Raw genomic sequence first — 18,862 nt, forward strand, 5'->3', positions numbered from 1 at the left:
AATCTGTTACATTATAATCATTATTACTAAGTAGTCCAGATATATTTGTCTGTTGGATCAGATCCTGTGCTTCACTTAGCACTACATCAAGAATTTCTTAGTAATAATAAGTGAATCTAAACCTTTCTTCCTCCACCGTCATCTCATTCATATATTGAGACCCAGCTTTTCTGCCAGTCTACCTAGCCCTGTGAATGGAACTGGAAGCATTTCAGAGAATGCTACCGTGGAGATCGTGGATTTCAGTCTCTTACTTAGCAGCCTAAATTTGACCTCCAGGACCTCTCTCCTATCTTTCCCTATGTCATTGTTATCTTCATGTGTTATGACCACTGGGTCTGCCCCAGCACTACACATACGTCTACCTGTGTGTGATAGTGTCATTCAGTTCATCTGAAGTGCACCTATATAGAAGAGTGAATATCTTTTAGAGAATACCTTTATCTAGCAGTAGAAGCATACTTATTTCCTGTACTTCATAAGGAAAAATGCAGGAGAAAACCAGTGGGGGAGTATTTTAACCTCCCTGGACACAAAGTTACTGACTTGCAGGTTGCCATTCTTAGGCAAAAAACTTCAAAAATAGACTGCAACATGAAGCTGCTGAGCTGGAATTTATATGCAAATTTGACACCATCAGAAGTGGTCTGAATAGAGACATGGACTAGCTCTCTTATTACAATAAGTAATTTCCCCTTCAGGTACTCTCACCTCACTCATCACTGTTGGAAGTGAGCCAAATCCACCCTGACTTAATTAGCACTGATGTTATACTCTCATCTCTGTCCCTGCCTTTCTTTCACATGAGGCATCTGAGGAAGTGAGTTGTATCTCATGAAACCTTGTGCCCTAATAAATTTGTTAAATCTTTAAAGTGCCACCGGACTCCTTGTTGTTTTTGCTGAAACAGACTCACATAACTGCCTCTCTGAAAAGAGAAAACTGAATAATGTTGATTAGACTACTGGGCACTGAAGTAAGATGTTTGGGAAAATGTGTGACAACTGTGTGTCTGTGTTATACATGATGTACATATGTGGTCATGGCAGGGTTGGCATGTAATATATTCCAGAATCCAATTATATTTTATATATCATATGGTTCTATAGTTCATGCATTTTGACTGCCTCACTTGCCCTCTGCCCACTAAACTCATCTGCCCTCTCTTTCTACTAACATTCCAAACAAAGATAGCATGATATTTACCAGAGTGGCTTTCACTAAATAAAATCATGGTTAAACCAAGTTCAAGGCATTTTCTAAGTTAAAATTGTTTGTTTAATGTATACCGCATAGTATTAGTTTTAGTTAGTATAATTTAGTTTGTATTGTGGTTGCATTAGGCATTAGAAGATTAATTTTAGGTTGCAAAAACTGCAATAGGTATAATTCTAATATATGTAATATAATACTGAACATTGGGATGTCTGTATCTTGTGGTCTGGTATTTTCTCCAGGAAGTTAATCATGTTAGGACTCATTTCAGTTTGTAATATTATTTAAATATTAGATATTCTGCAAATAGTCAGATTGCTTATCAAATTACTAAATATTTCTCAGTAATATTCATTTGGATATTCTAATACTAATTTTATTTTTCCTGATTTATATTAGATTTAATCCAGTATTTACCATTGACCTATCTAAAACTAGTTTTTGCTAGGAAATTGACAACCCTAATTCCTAACCTTTGGGCAGTTTTAAAAGTCTCTATTTTTTTATCCTTAAACTTATCTGCTACAAAAATGTAATTATTCTCCTTCCCCCCCCATGAAGAATTGCCCCTTCCACACATACATGCACATACCCCAGCCAAAAAAGTTATACCAAATGCAAGTGCGCAATGAGCATTATTCAGTCCTCTACCAGTGATGAATTTCAAGTCCAATATTTGACAATCTGTTGAATTAAGAGTAGGAGCTTTCTATCACCAGAAAGATTAAATTCCTAGCTGTCTAGTGAACACTTGTTTCTAAGTCTACAAGGCAAAAAATATTAGAGCATAAATAACTTTTTGCTATAGAACATAAATCTTATGCTTTTATTAAATTTTTTTATGGGTCCTTCTGGAGCCATATACAATTGGTGTGATAGTCAATAAGGTATTTAATTTAAAAATTAAGGAATTAAAAAGAAACCCTCAATAAAATATTTTAAGTTTCTATAACTTTCAAAAGATAGAAGTTCTGTAGCCAGTGTGCTACCTGCACACAATATAATGATGTCATTGATATAAAGACTTTGTTATCACTAGCTTGGGATGTCCTTTAAAACTCTCTGTTGGATTCTCCAGCCTTCAAGAAAGCAATCTCCTGAAAGGAATGGGTGCCAATAGTTCAATATCTGCACCCATTCCTTGGTGGAGAGAGAGTGTGTTTATGTGTATTTTTAAGATCCCTTTTTAGGTTCCATAAATAAATGACTTATGTTTCAGAGAATGGGTTTTCACTAACACCATTGCTGTCCAGATCTGGCTGTGTCACAGACTACCTGTATGACCTTGTGTCTCTTTTTCCATATTCAGAAATATAAGGTAGCAGTTGCAAAACTGAAATTGTTGTTCATTGGGAACCTCATGGAAAAACCCTACAGAGGTTCCAAATACCATTAACTTTTATTTTTATTGTAGGGAAAGACAGTCAGACACTACTTTCATAAACAATTTTAATATATCTGCTATTTACTTGAAAGAGTTTGTCTGTCTGTTCAAGGACTCCTCCTAAATGGTAAGAGCTAGAACCACCAAATTGGTATACAGCTTCCTCTTATCATAACATAAAGCAAGGTAATCGTCTGGTTGTGCTATTAAAATGGGATGTGCCCGGAATGGGATGGCTTCTCATAAAACCAAACAAAAAGGAGACAGAATCACCAGGCAGGTGAAAGAGGCTGACTGGGGATGTACCCTTCCCCACAGCCCTGGACCTCCCATCCCTCAGGGAGGAAGGGAGGTCTGAAACTCCTCACTGCTGATTCCTGTGGGAACATGGCTGGCTGCTCCCCTTCGTCAGGGAGTGAGGGAGAAGTGCACAGTTTTCTGGATTCCTCCCTCTGGCTGGGGAGCGCCTGGACCTTGACCAGCCGGGGGACATGCACCCCTCCCTTGGCTGTGCCTGCTAGAGCTGTAGTGGTCATAGGGAGGCGCTTCTCACTTGGCCCCAAGCTGCTGAGGTGAGAGTGGGTTGAGGTGGCCCTCTCTCCCCAGGGCAGCCTGCATTCTGAACTCCTCAGCCTCAGCCTCACCCCCACATCAGTGATTTAAATGAAGCATGTACATTTTCATTTTATTTTCCAAAAAAACAAAAATTAGTTAAGGACCAAAGCAAGCCTGGGTAAATCTTCTAGTTTACAATATTTAGCAAACCTCTATTTTTATATACAGACAAATCATGATCATTTTATTATTTCTTTAATTGTGAATTGTAGACTTGAGTGAATTCAAACTAAATCTTTGTTACAGTAGTGGCTTTTCAAAGGGCCACTTAGACACCTAACTCACTTCAGTTCCCTCCCGTTGTATCTGTAAATCTTTGTACAGTCCCCACGTATTCATAAGCAAGGAATGCTGAAGTACAGTTTGAGGTGTCAGAATAAAAGCTGTACAAGACCGTGTCTACACTAGGGATATTCAAAAGTGTTTAATATGGTAACTGTGTAGCCGCTAAAAATCTTAGCAGCTACATTGTGACACACGCTGCGAACACTGTGGTATAAAGCTTAGCTTTATAGTGCAGAGCCCACAGCGAAGCTTCCCTGAGAGCAGGGTCACCAGCCCCTTCAGGCTTGGCTCCTGGGAGAACAAAACGGGCAGCTTTGTCAGCCCAGCTCCTATGGTAGTGAAGCCATCTCCCTGGAAGTTGAGCCAGAAGCCCTTGCCCACCTGGTTCCCAGGGAGAAGGCTGAGTCTAAATTTAACTCATACCATTAACAGATAAGCATCCGCTTATTGGTTAAACCGTTAGTTGGTTAAACTCTTAACATCCTTAGTCTACACTAGAGATATGTTTTAAACATCTACTACTGATACTGGCAGTAAGAGCTCTGTGACTTCTGATTGCTAATGTAAATAATGCTGAAAACCTTCTCTGCAGCCAGCAGGCTGCCTACACTGGAGCTTCTGAGCTTCTAAGCTTCTTGAGATCAATTCATTTGGATGAGTGGTGTGTACAAGGCCAAGAAACTACCTTTATTAGGCAAACTCTTCACTTGAGAGACTGTAGCTCAGTATTCCCAAATGTTATGAGTACTGGTCTCATCCACTGATATTAGACCACCTCTGACAAGTAGCAGTGTTTTTTTTTATTTCAGTGATTAATAGATGACTTGTCACAATTATTGGACTTATCTTTAGTAATTGGTACTTAAGAATTGCTTCTTTTTTCTCCCATCCTCTTCTCTGGAAAGTTAAAATAAGAATACGGAACTATTGATAAATTTCAACCAGAGAACAAAGATTAATAAATACGGGGAGCAATCTGGACTCTGTGGTAGTCATTTCAAGTTTTGCCTCTGAGTATAATGGGGCCAGGATTTCACACATCCAGTATTTAACATATCGACAAATGGGTAAACAAAAACAGTGTGTTACATAGTAAGAATTTAGGAGTGTAGATATCTTTTATTCAAAGAACTCCAGTTATTGGCAATTAATGTAGTGTGGTGATAATTTTGGGAAAAATAGGGAACTATCTGTGTAATATTGTATGTAATGTAATTAAATATAAATGTGATAGTAGGGCACTTAACTCACTTTCTATAATCAATCTCCTGTAGACATTTGTGATCTGACATGTTTCCTTTAGGTAAAGGGCCTCTAAATCGAACTCAGAGGGTGTTCCCATTGGCAGCCGGTATTCCTCCTCCTGCGAGGTGTAAGGGACGCTGACAGGAGCATTTGCTTCCTTTGGCTTCCCACTGTTGGGACAGCGGGGAAACTTGAATTAAGATATATCAACTCCAGCTGTGTAATTAACTTTCCTTTAGTGTAGACCTAGCCTTAGACTCTGATTTTTCTCATGTTATTATCTTTCTTCGGGTGATGTCCAGTTCTCTAGTTTTTGTGTCATTCTTTGTTGCTTATCTAGAGTGCATGGCACCATCAAATCCATATCCTCTACTCGAGATATTTGTAAAAACATGAAAAGCCTATTGAAACTACCAGTTAATTGCTGTTCGTACTTCAACCTGACATTATACAGCAGTCAGTGCTTAGTACCCTGAAATGTGGAACATTTTCTTTGAGGTGTAGAGATCCCCTCAATAATCATAGAACTTATGAAGGACTTGACTCACTTGTTCCCAATAATATGATGTGCTCAGTACCTTGAACGAAAGGACCCATTAGAAGAAATGAAGATCTACTTCTACTGAGATAAATTACATGTTGGTAGGCCCCCGTGCTGGTTTATGAAGCATTAATTCAATTTCCAGGCAATTTATCTTGGTGAGCGAGTTGGGTTATTGCTGAAAAACAGCATGCTGTTCTTGTTCTTGCTGGTATAGATTAAATCTCAATTTTATGACTAAAAGTAGTGAAAATTAAAAAGAGAGATAAAAGGGAGGAGGGATGGAGTGGCACTTGTTGGGTAACCAAAGTCTTAATATGTTTAGGACAACAGGGCAATTCAACTGTGCAATAAAACAGCTGTTCAGTTATTCACTTCATTTTGTGAGTCATAAACGGAACAAACCACTTGGAAGTACATTTAGTTGCTATGAAACTGGTATTTCCTTGCACATGTGCAATAATGTTTAGAATATATTAAAGATAATCAGGTAGGTATGATAACTTCCTGTAGTTTTTAAGCTTTTAAAAAATAAACACAAAACAGAATTTCAGGGAGGAGTTTGCTCTTACTTGGAGAATTTCTGCAACAAAATTGCTTTTTATAAAATGTGACACTCCTCCCACCCACATTGCTTCTGTATCTAAAACTGTATGTGCATGTACACAACTTTTGACCCAAGACTGACTTAGAGCTGTCTATATAACAACTCCAAGTCAAGCATGCAGACTCCAAGTCAATATATACTTAATTTTTTTAAACTCCTACACTTATAGGTTAGTGAGATCTTTATTTTTCTTTAAAAAATGGAGATACAATTAAAATATTAATGTCTCTTTTGCTTATCCCTTTTCCAATAATGAAAGCACAATACAGAATCTATCAAAACATTCCAGAGTTGAAAACAGGGTTTAATTTTAAATTCACAGCACACTGATCAGTAATTTGCAAGAATGATTTTGAAACGGAACAGAAATAAAACAACACAAAAAAATCACGAAACAGCTAATGTGGATGCAGAATGCATGTTTCCAGAATTGAATGCTATAGCTTTAAGATCAGGTGCCTAGCCGCTTTCCTTACACAAACAAGATCGATTTTGAGCAGACTCCTACTGTTAGCTTTTTGAAGACGGATTCTCACGCTGAAAATAACCCAACATATTCTTGATAACAGCGTTTTTTCCCTCCCCGAAATCCACCAAATCTGAAGAAAAATCCAAGTGACTGTTCTTAGCAGCTGTGTGGCCTGGAGTTCACTAGGGAAGCTGGCTTCCTGCAGTCCCCTATTCATCACCTGCTTCAAAGGCAGCCTAGCTGGCTATAGTTTGCAGGCCAGGTAGGGTGCCATTGTGCACAGTCTGGGAGGATTAGTATCAAAGCTGCGGCAACCAGGCCCTTGGTCTCGGGCTGCCATTCAGTCTAGCAGGGAGAGGCTAAGACTGGCCAAGGTCACAGTATCCAGTGTGGTGTGGACTGGGAAAGGATCCTGAGAATAGAATGCTTTTTATGAAATCATGGCGCAAGCTTGCAGCACAGCAGGCCCCCTTCTGGAACACATCCATCTGTTTATGTTGGTATACCGTAGCTGACAACGAGATAATAGAGCTTTGTTTTTTATAATTGTTTTTAAAACACAACTGTATATACAATAACCCAGATGATTATTGAAGTAAGAGCTTTGATTTTGGAAATCATAAAGAAATCTTGAAAAGATTTAATTGCTGCTTTGTGTATGTGGGTATACTTAAATGAAGAGGAGAGCAGACTGGCTATTAACCATTTATAATCCTTACCACTGCTGATTAGCAACAGCAGGATACTTCGGGAACATATACAGAATGCGACAATGTTTTTTTTTTTTTTAAGCGTTCCTTCATTTGTACCCACAAATTGGTTAAGAATGCACCGGATTTGCTTAGTTGTCTGAATGTTTAAAATTATTTGGAGGAATTCTTTCAAGCCATAGGTAGTTTTAAAAAGGTGAGGTAATAATGACGTAAAAATAAAATAGCCAACTTGATGAAATTAGGGGGGAAAATTAAGCTGTAGACGAGTTGTCATGACGACAAGGATGTTCTATTGATGAACTGTACTCCTCATTGTCCAATCAGATAGTAGAGCTGAAGCTGGAGCATGAACAGGAGAAGACGCACCTATTCCAGCAGCACAACACAGAGAAGGATTGCCTGGTCCGAGATCACGAACGGGAAATTGAAAAACTGGAAAAACAGCTCCGCGCTGCCATGACGGAGCACGAGAATAAAACTCAAGAATGCAGGAAACGAGATGCCCAGGTAATGATCAATAACATTTGAAAAGCCGTATGCTTATTAAAACATATATATATAAATATAAAATCAGCGTTTCCCGTTTTCCAGCATTGTTGATAATGCACGCTGTTTGATCATTTGCGAAACTGACATATAAATGTGATATTTTTTTTCTTTTTTTCTACCGTCCTCCCCCCACTGCTGAATAAAGCTTTAACTGCAAAAACCACAGGTAGCCAGATTAAAAATCCCATGGTGCGCTATAACTCGACCTCTTATTTATAATCTTGTCTCATTTTCTTTCATGATGGATTTGTTTAAGAAAAAAGGTATCTATTCCCCTCCAACCCCCTCATTCACCCCTCCTTTCCTCCCCTCTGGATAAATCCCTATGAAATATATCTGATTCATTCATATGCTTTTTTCTTTAAATCTCTGCAGGTATCCCACAAATTGCTTGTTTTCAAGATCTGACTATTTTTCAATAACTTTGTATTCCATGTTTGCATTGTGTTTGATTGCATATGTCAGATAATCAGTGATAGGATGATTTGGGTTTTGGTTTGCTTCCCATCAGGTTTGCTATTTTCCTACACACACATATGCACCCCTCCTATCCTCCATCTCTATGGTCACTGTTGGAAGCCATTTGGCAGAATAACCCCCAGCTGTGGTAGCATTTGACTCTTCAAACTTACGGATGAAATGTGCACTGTCAGCATGAAAAATGATCTTTATTAGTTTCAGTTCAAAAAAATCTTATTGGATGTATGTGGATTTTTTTCTGTTTATTTTGAGAGGATGTGTTTATGGATGAATGTGTGTGGGGTGTATTTTTCTAAGGGCATATGTTATAAAAGGCCTGCAGTGAATACATTTAAAAATACAAGATGGTTTCGAAGTAGAAAACTAACTTAAATGAACAATGGGAAAATAATTTTTACTCTGCTAATCTGCATTAGAGTTACTTATCATTAATTGATTATTTTATTTGAAAATGGGCGGTTTTGTATGGAAGGTATATAACCACCATATGGTCTCCGCGCATCCGCTTCTTTCCCACATTGTAAGATCTTAGCAATAAAGCCTTTGCATTTTAACATGTGTTAGGGTTGCTCATATTTCTTTCTCACCTATACTGAATATTGTAACTATATGAAATTGAAGATTTAATTCTTAATTTCTTTTTTATATTTGAAAGATTCATTATGCATAGAATCAACATCTGAATAAATATAAATGTATCTGATAAATACCAACCTACAGGGGAAAATACGTTATAGAAAAATATTAATTTATTCCATTTGTACCATTATTGTTTTCTATGTAAACCAGGGAGGGACTTTGTGAGCATGCTCAGTAATAGGAAATTTAGAAGACTGCAGCAGAATTAAACATTATCCCTTTTTCCAGTAATTTTGATGATGAATAAAAGACTTAAGTAATTAAAGGAACCAGTCTTTTTGCACTTAACTATATAGCTACTTTTGCGAGTATCCCTTCAAAATCGTATCATTTTCTTAATCACCCCCCTAAACTTGTATTGTCAAGCAGCGGTGTTTTTCTGAATACCAAGAAGTTCTGTACTTACTGTGAATATAGGGTGTGTTCATATCACTAAGTATAAAAATCAGTTTTATAAATAAGTAGGATTATGCATTGTACCTACAAGTAATTCATTAGCATTATGCTGTTGTACGTAGATACGATAGGAATATATCTCTTGAATAGTAAATTCAGAAAGAATCTTGAGATGTCCTATATGTATGTCCTACCTATTTAGATAGATCGTGGCTCACTCGTGGCAAAGGTTGGCTTCATGGCATTTGGAAGTGCATGTTGTTTAAAATAAAAGGCGGATGCTATCATAAGTGATGTGTTGAACAACGGAGAACTGAGATAGTAACGGAAAAAATTAGTGTCTTTTAAAAGTCTTTCTTTTGAATATCTCTACAATATGAGCGCTGCTGTCATGGCAGTATAGTGAAGAGAGAAAACACATTTACCTTGAGTAGGGCAGCTGTTTCTAATCAAAAGCAGAATAATAATGTCTGATAATTGTTCCCACTTTTCAAGATACATTTATTTAGTCTGAATAAATCAAGTGTTAATGTGGTAAATATTAATGCCTTCTATAAAATTCATAGGTATTTAAAATTACATTTGGCTTTGCAGTGAAGATATGTGTGTAACATTACTTCAGTATCTTCAGTGGAATTTTAAAAACTGCTATTTATTGTATTTTCAAGTACTGCAGATTTGCTCCCAAGATGCATGTTTTTGGAGTATTATGGGACTAATGTGAGCAGCATCTTTGTGAAACAATTGTAAACAAAAATGGTTTAGGGATAAGTAAATTACATGGATATGACTTTATCATAAAATCGCAAAATGGAATTTTTGTAGATTGCAGTGTTTTTAGTTACTCTACATTACTATGAAGCTGCTTCCGCACAGCAGAAGAGGCCATTTTGTTTAGCTAAATGAAAAGTGCAACTACTAGATATTTCATAATCATCATCATCATATTCATGCATTAGTAATTTCTTTAATCTTTTGGGAGGATCTAGCTATTTCATAATTGCTGGGTTGGTGTAGAAGTACCAGTTTTCCTTATGTAAAAAGGCATATTTTTTAAATAGACATTTTTATCATCTCACCAATGACTGACACAGTTTGACGGATCTCTGGAAAATAATGTATTATGCAAAGATACTAAAAAGATTTGTTGTATTTTTATTGCATTTCCAAGATATCTAAGTTAAGTCTATTCTTCAGTTACGATGAAAGATACTATACAAAACAAAGGTATGGTTTTAGTTGTGAACCTATATTAACACTTTATGGTCAATAAAAAGTGTTCTCTCGAGAATTAGATAAGATTTTAGGTAGGTCTCCAGATTCTGAGTAAGAAGAAAATTATAACTTTTGGTTCTTGTATTACACATGTAGCATTATATTTGGTAAAGCATCTTGATTTAAAGAGAGAGCATGTTTTATAATGCTGGTCAGTTATTTTCATTTTTATGTGGCATTTATATTCCATTTTAGTACTGAGTAGCTTTTTCAGAAGGGTTGTTGTGTTTGTTCTTGTTTTGTTTTGTTTTTCATCCAGGATCTCAAATGCTTGAGGAGGAGTAAAATGACATATGGGTCAATAAAAGGCAAAAGGCTCAAGGTTTTTGTACCATACTGTATCCTTGTAGTTGTCTTCTTTAAATTCTATATGTTCTGTGAGCTGTAAGAAAATATTATACTTAAAAAGATATTTCTCTTAAAAATATAGAACTTTGGATTTTAAAATTGTATATATATAAATAAAGTGTGTGTGTGTATTTATATACACACACACACACACACACATTAAAATTGTGTTTTTAGTTCAGCATTTCTGTTTTATCTTTGATTTTGTTTACAGATATCCTAATTAAATTTCCCAAAATCTCATTTATGTTTGTTCCTTTAAAAATATACTGAGTGTATATTTTCTTTCACGAGACATTGTATTAATTCCTGGAAGATAATGAAATTTTCAGAAACAAAATCTTCTCTTCCCCCTCAGTAGGAAAGATTGGATAATGAGGTTAGGTATCTGAATATCCAGTCCTAACCAGCTACCAATAGATATACCAACTACACAATCGTCTTTGATCAACTTAATGTCACTCTTTCTCCAGCTTATGACATATATCCTTACCATCTCTAACATTGCAGAGTTTCAGCTGCTGTATGAAGTAATATAATTTTACTGCTTGTTGCTTGGCTATTTGACCTTTTGGGTAGGGAGAAAAGAAACATCACCATTTAACTTCAACAGAATGCTTCCCTTTAGTGTCATATTGTAAAAAGAGGGCTGAGGAAACTGAAGTCTTTTTCCACTTTCTGTTGCCAGATGATAATGTGCAGGTCCACCATTTTCTTCCATTCATAATTAGGTCAAGAATAATTCAAACATTGTAGCACAATTCATCACCATTTGCCAGGGTAATAGTAACTTAAATACAATAAAATAGTATATTACTATTATTAAATACATTAGGTTGCAATAAAATAAATGTAGTCATATTTTAGAGGTCTATTAGTCTCTAATCCATCAGTTGCCAGGAAGAAAGAATAATTGATTATTTCCGTAGGTGTGCAAGTCTAAACACACAATAAATCCAAGAGATAAAAGCAGATATGAGCTATAGTAGGCGGGAAAAATGACTATACTACTTCACCTCTGCATAAATCTCTTTTTTCCACTTCTTCCGACTCCCTATGTTGCTTTCTGCAATTTTCCTAGTGACTGTCCTTACCCTCCTTGTCCCATTTTGCCACTTGCAGATTTATAAGTCCTTTTGTGGTGCCTCTGTACTTATGGGGCTGCCTCTCACTCCTTCTGAGCATGCGCATGTATGCTGTCTGTCTCTCTCTCTCTCTCTCATTTAAAACCACTTCTCCTCCAAAGTCTTCCTACACTAGGCTCCTACCAAATGATCTTTCATTTCTCTGCTACATTGAAAATGTCACTTCAGTTTAGATTGCTGCATAAATAATAACTTAAAATAAAGGAACCATCCCTCCTCCAAAGATATTATCTCTTTTAAAGCATACAGCCTTCCTGAAAAAACATTGTTATATGATGAAGACCTTGTATCAGCTAGAGAAAAGTTAGAAAATTTTCTTTTGTTGCCTGAATTGAAAAAAGTCATACATAGATATATTAGTAGCGGATTCGACTCACTTTCACAGCTTCTTCCCTCAGGGTGACTTTTGGGGAAGTAACCAGCTGCTCCGACACCAACGCACCCGCTATGGGTGAGGTATTCTCTTCAGGGCACTGCCCTCCGGCACTAACCACTCTGATCTTGGTCTGCGTCCCCTTCCAAGGGAGGAGTCATTGTTCTTCCTCCCCTCCTCCTCCAGGGTCTTCCCTACTCCCTATGACCCCCAGTTCTTCTCCCACTCTGCCTGCCTGGTTGCCTCCTGTAACCCTGCCTTGTGGACTTATGCCCTGGTGCTTCCCTGGCTCAAACTCCCCCAGCCTACCGCACCTACCTGCTTGCGAACCACAGGTGCCTCCTTGCAGCCCGGCCTTTTTAGGGCTGCCTCCATGCAAGCCCTGGCCTCCATGACTGCCTCCTTGGAGCCCTGGGCCTCAGGCCGGGCAGTGTAGGTTTGCTAGGCCAAAGCCTCTCTCATTGCAGGCAGGCAGGTCTCTCTCTTCCTCCCAGGAGCTGCTCTATATGGCCTCCAGCTGGGCCCTGGTTAGCTGCCTCAGCTGGGTTTCCTCCTGACTCCAGATCATAGCCCCTTAAAGGGTCAGTGCAGGGCTTTCTGGTGCTATCGTAGTAATCCTAAAGTATAAACACCAGGTTTATGCATCAAATGAAGATCTAAGAGAATCTCATCCTGTAAAACAGAGATCCACAGACTTTGGTCTGTGGAGCACTTGCAGATAGTCTGCAGTACTGACTACTTTTTCTCTTTCCTTTCTCTGACTAAATTTCATTTAAAAGGGCAAAAAAAATCACATATTTCCCCATATATTTCTTTTCAATGTAAATAATTATTCTAGCTTCCTGTGGCATTTTTTTTCCCATTGTCCATGTGGCAGGAGGTTGTTCACACAGTTATGCCTTGCTGGGACATCTGGGCCACAAAACAATTCCTACATTAAAATGTGGACTTCGAATGGGTATTTTTCATTTAATCATTCCTCTCCACTGGAGGGTTACTGGTGTGCCTTAGTCTGTCTTGTTCTCTGTCTGTGGCACATGGTAGGTTAGTCTTCTATGGGTCTTATTTACTTTGTTCTCATTTCCACTGTCAGGTTTGTTGGGTAAGTATTGGTGGCATTCAGGAAGTTAGACAGTATCATCTGGTGGTCCATTCTCACCTTAAACTTCCTATCTGTGAAAGAGTCAGAATTACTGCTGTGAAACTGTTTTGAGCAGATAACTTGGATAGTGATTCTAGATTCTTGTGCTCCTCTATCAATCAGAAAACATCTTAAAACTGAGAAGATTTGTTCTTTTCTATATTGCTTTGCCCGGCAGACAGTTATGCAAGTGGGAGTCTCTATATAAATTTATATATATGTGTGATCCTTTTACTTTAGCTGTTGCATTGGAAGCTCAGGTCCAGACTTTCAAAAGAGTTCAGCACCTAATTGCAGTCATTTAGGCCTTGTCTAAAACGGACATTTTGGCCACATGGCACCTCATGTTAATTGCCATTTACAGTGTTTTTGAGAACATGATTGTTAATAATAATTTAGATACTTCACAGTGTTTGTTCCTGGACACACACGAGTTTTCTCTTGTGTGTTTCACTCTAAGCTGAGGTTTGGGTGGAGCTTCTTGACACAATCAAAACAGCAGACAATAACCCTCTTTAAATTTAGGCTCCATTGAAGCTAGAGGGCCTTAGCTCGGGATCACGTGGAATTCACTGCAAGATCAGGCCTTAGTCTTCTATGTGCTGCCCCTCTTCACTTCTCAAATGAAATCAGGTTTGTCACATCTATTGCTTTTCTATCGTTCTTTTCTCTGTACGTTCCTCTAGGCTGCCCTCTTTGTATTAGATGCCCTTCCAAAATCCCTTCAACTTGCTACAGACTATCCTCTCTCCCTTTATTTGATGGAACCGTCAGAATGTGTATGCACCTTAATAGTAGTATTATGATTGTCAGCTTGTTCCTTTTCCTCTTCCCCATTTTTGGTCTATTCGTGGCATTACCTGTCTGAATTTAGGCTGTGAAATGTTCAGGGCAGGAACTGAGATTTTTTTTAACTTCTTCTGGGTCGCACCTAGCACAGTTCTGGGTTCTCAGCATTAGCTTTAATAATTACTGTACTTACTATACTAAACAGTAAAATGTGCAAATTACAATTTGATCATGAAAAATGTTTAATTGGCTTCGTAAAGAATTCACTGTACTTTGTACTGTATCCACAATAAGTAGAGAAAGGAAAGCAGTTGCCATAGAAACGAGTACATCTTGATTCTGGTCTGGAGTTCTTTACAGAATAATGGACTTCCTATTTATCTCATATGAACTAAAAGTTTTAAATTGGCCAGTTTTTATTGGCCCTAATTTTCATTTTATAATATTTTATTATATTTTTCAAATTCTATGTATAGTCAAATTATTAAAATGGAATATAAAATTCCGTTTGAGATTTGGGAGTGCAAAAAGTGAAGTATGCATCATGAGGGTAGTTCTTTTATCTACCCCACACATCCAATAGGAAGAAATTATTATTTCTTACATAAAACCTGATCAGTCTAGGTTCCCAGCTTTAAAACATGAGCACCATATAATCCATCTGCTGGAAAAAGTTTCCTTACAGATTCCAATTATTGTCACTATCTCTACTGTATGCAAATAGATGTGGTTTTGTACATAAGATTTTTGTCTCAGTTCAAATACTTGTTGATAAGTTTGTTATTTTGTCCACTATACTTAGTCACTAACCTCTTCTCATGCACCATGTGCCTTTTCCTCCTTCAGAACCATTCTTGAATGTTACTTTCACTTATCTTTACAAAGCTGAGCTATTTTTATAGTACTATCAGCTATGTCTCTTTTTTTCCTCTTGTGTCCTGAAATTAAAAAAGCCTTAAACAAACCAAGATAGTAATGTCAAACTTCATATGCAACATAATCATATTATCTCACATTATTATACTTGTTCATCTTTTCTTCCCTACACTTTGTGTTATATCATTTTCATTTTTTGTGTTGACAAATACAAACTAATGTGTGTCAGAGGGAATTATTTGAATTACCCTTAGAATTCTAGAATTGTAGAGCTAGAAGGGACCTCAGGAGGTCGAGTCCAATCCCCTACCCTCACAGGAGGACCGAGCACTGTCTAGATCATCCCTGACAGGTGTCTGTCTAACGTGCTCTTATATATCTCCAGTGATGGAGATTCCACAACCCCCTTAGGCAATGTAGTCCAGTGTTTAACCACCCTGACAGGAAATTTTTCCTAATGTCCAACCTAAACCTCCCTTGCTGCAATTTAAGCCCATTGCTTCTTGGCTTATCCTCAGAGGCCAAGGAGAACAATTTTTCTCCCTCCTCCTTGTAACACCCTTTTAGGTACTTAAAACTTCTATCATGTCCCCTCTCCATTTTCTCTTTTCTAAACTAAACAAGCACATACAATTTGTTGAGTTCTAGTTAAGTGTTTCAGATCAGGAAAGACAGACCTAGGCACGACTGTGGACAGTTCAACAAAATGTTAGGCTCTACAAAGAATAGAATGAAGAGTTTTATATTGAGAATGTTACAATAATGTAAATCAATGACATGTCCTTACTTGATGCTTTCATTTTAACTCATTATCCTCCAAAATTTCCTTTAAAACTCTTCTTTGCTTTCAAAAAACTTGAAAATGGGTCAACAGTTGGTTTGCTGAGACCACTGTTCATCATGCTGGTCTTATCTCATTGCTCCTTGTACTTCCCTGTCTGTCTGCCTGTCTGCATTTGTTGTCTCTTGTCTTCTACTTAGATCATAAATCCTTTGGCTCAGGGACAGTCTTTTTGTCGTGTCTTTGTAGAATATCAAGTACCTCTGCTCCATGACTACAGTCTTAGGTGCTATGGTAATACAAATAAATAATAATTACTATATTACAAGCTGTTTGTGGTGGAGGCTGTGTTATACTGCTATATGAATATTAAATTATTTTTTCTTTTCAAATCGTATTCCATTGTGCGTCATCTTTCTCTGTGTTCAAGTATAATGATCATTACAAAAAATAGATAATCACAAAATCAGATCTGAGAGCAAAAGTAGTTAATACACAGGAAACAGTGAAAGTGCAATTTTTGAGCTTCAGTCTTGAGGAACTTTACAGTCTAAGCTCCCATTGAAGTTGACCAATTGTTGGAGTCAGGCTGTAATGTTGCATCATGGATATTACTTACAAAATGAAGATATTGTTAGAAGCTGTAATTTTTCTATGTTGTAAATACTGCTTGCTTGGTCATAGGAACTTAAGGTTTCCAAAGGATTATAAGACTTACTGGTTTAGTAAGAACTTTTTTTTTTTTTTTTTTTTTTTTTTTTTTTTGCAAAGGGTACTTAAGCAAAAATGTTTGGCAGTTCTGTGAAGTTTTGTGTTTATTTTTTTAATGCATTTCTTTGAAAAATGTGGGGTTTTTTTTCGTGAATATAGCCAGGGCAGAAGCTTGTTTTCCTTTTTAAAATGAAGTGAACTTTAGTATTAATGAAGGTGTTGGGTAGAGAGATATTTAAATAATTTACTAATATAGAAAATATTTGCAAGAATATGGGAAACAGCAATGGAAGCTTCTACAAGCAGCTCCGTGAATGCTTGGAAGGTGAGAGAGTGCTGATCGGAATTTGTATTGAAGTTCTGCACCCTTTTTACTCGTGCTTTTATTGGTGTTTGAGTCTGTATGTGTGTTCCTCTTCTCAAGATGCTTATAGCAGGTTTTATGTCCTTCTGGCGTCTCGTATTTTAAATGTTTATATATATATTTGTATTGTGTTTTAAAAAATGTTGTAAGGCACCTCGAATATTTCAGAGAGAGAGGAGGGGTAAAAATATTTTAAATAATAAATAAATATCTAGCGTGATTGCCAAACAGTGGGCATGTCAGTATCAAGCTGCCATGGTGGCACTTTTCTTTGAACTGTGGTTTTTTTCTTTTTTTTTCTTTTCTTTTGTTCTCTAGAACCTGGACCGAGTCTCATATACCAGAAAATCAGATGTTAACATTCACTCACTACTACCATAAATCAAATTTGAACTAGTAATCGACCAGTTAAAGACTTAGTATGATAGTACCCCCAAATCTAAGGTATTTTAAATACCAAATGAAAGAGTGAAACACCACGACAGAAATTATGATAATCTATAATTTAGAATGTTAACATCACTTCTTCTGACCATGTCACAGTCTTAAGACAATAGGATTCATGTGGATACTAATGTTCCTAATTTCATGTAATAAATAGAACCCTTTTATGATGCAAGTCGTATTATTACTTAGTATCACTGGTGGGTCCAATAGCACTTTTATGGTGTGGTAATAAATAGACATTTTAGAGGTACCATTATTTATATTTCTCTTTTATGTGGTTCATGAGGGGGAAGAGAGAAGCCACAAACCAATGAAAAGTCTTGCCTTCTCCTGTATTTGACATAGTATGGCTGAAGATATGTCAGCTGGGAAATAGGAGACCTTCCATAAGGCTCTGCACAATCCCACATTAAAGTATTACAGAGAAAGCTTCAAGTGGAAAACCAGCAACAAACTACAACTGAAATGCTGATGGCACTCTCCACCATGGTGGGCACACCAGCAATCGCCTGTTCAGACTGGCACCTAATAGCCAGTCTACTCTCCTTCCACCTCATAAGGAGAAACTAAGGGAATGAATGTATGACCGATGCTGTGTGCTTCTAAAGAAGATGCTGCTGGCACTGATATATGTTTCAATAACTTATGATTGATCCTCTTTATAGATACAGTTCACTGCCCACACTCCTGCAACTTTCAGTAACTCTGCATAGGTCCAATTTCTGTCTCATGTTTAGCAACTCCACCATTATATCAGCTGGATAGATATCTAAAGCCACCTCCCTTCTTTGGCACTCTTGCTCAGCAAATGCCACCTTTAATGGGTATGCTGACTCAGCTCTGTCCTCCTAACCTCAGGACATCCCTGTCCATTCTTATATTGCCTGTTCATTAGCCATCTTCCTTTCCAACCCAAGGTCAGGTTCTGTGTATACTGTTCCTTCGCTGCCCCTCTTTTTTCTGCTTCTCCTCCCTTCACTTGAGCTTATAAAATAGGGCTCCTGTGCTCTGCAAGGGTAGAATATCTTGTGTCTGGGCTTCAGTGCATTTGGGCCAGAAAAGCGTTTTGTATTAGGCGAATGTGTTCATGTTTGCTGGATGATGTCTATTTCTTTAGTAAGTCTTTTTTTTTAATCTAAGAAAGTATTTTACCAACAATTAGGGGGTTATAAAAGTGCAGTCTCTTAAAATAAGGTAATGAATAGTTGCACAATAGATTAAACTGTAGAACCAAATTTTGGTTCAGTTACCCTTGAAGAAGTGATTGTCATCTCTTCATTCTTTTAATAAATAATGTTTCTTTTCTTCTGAAAAAATGGAAAAGACACTGACAATGATTTAACAAGTGGACTTTTTTCCCAATTACTATACATGTTGGCAGCAAATTAGCTTTGAGGAAATATTGTGCACATCACAATTCTCCCTTGATGTACTGAGGAGTCATTTTTGGATCTTTTAGCTCAATCAGACCAAT

General features: G+C 37.2%; 1 protein-coding gene across 8 annotated transcripts in view; it reads left to right on the forward strand.

Annotated features, from left to right (window-relative positions):
* Positions 1-18,862, forward strand: part of CEP112 (centrosomal protein 112) — a 355,922-nt gene that overhangs the window by 214,529 nt on the left and 122,531 nt on the right. For all 8 annotated transcript variants that reach the window (XM_075903951.1, XM_075903955.1, XM_075903952.1 and 5 more), the window contains one exon: positions 7,399-7,581. In XM_075903951.1, coding sequence (XP_075760066.1) covers positions 7,399-7,581 — 183 coding nt within the window. The remainder of the gene's footprint in view (positions 1-7,398; positions 7,582-18,862) is intronic.

The sequence above is a fragment of the Pelodiscus sinensis genome, chromosome 20 (assembly GCF_049634645.1).
Source record: "Pelodiscus sinensis isolate JC-2024 chromosome 20, ASM4963464v1, whole genome shotgun sequence".
NCBI classification, from domain to species: domain Eukaryota; kingdom Metazoa; phylum Chordata; order Testudines; family Trionychidae; genus Pelodiscus; species Pelodiscus sinensis.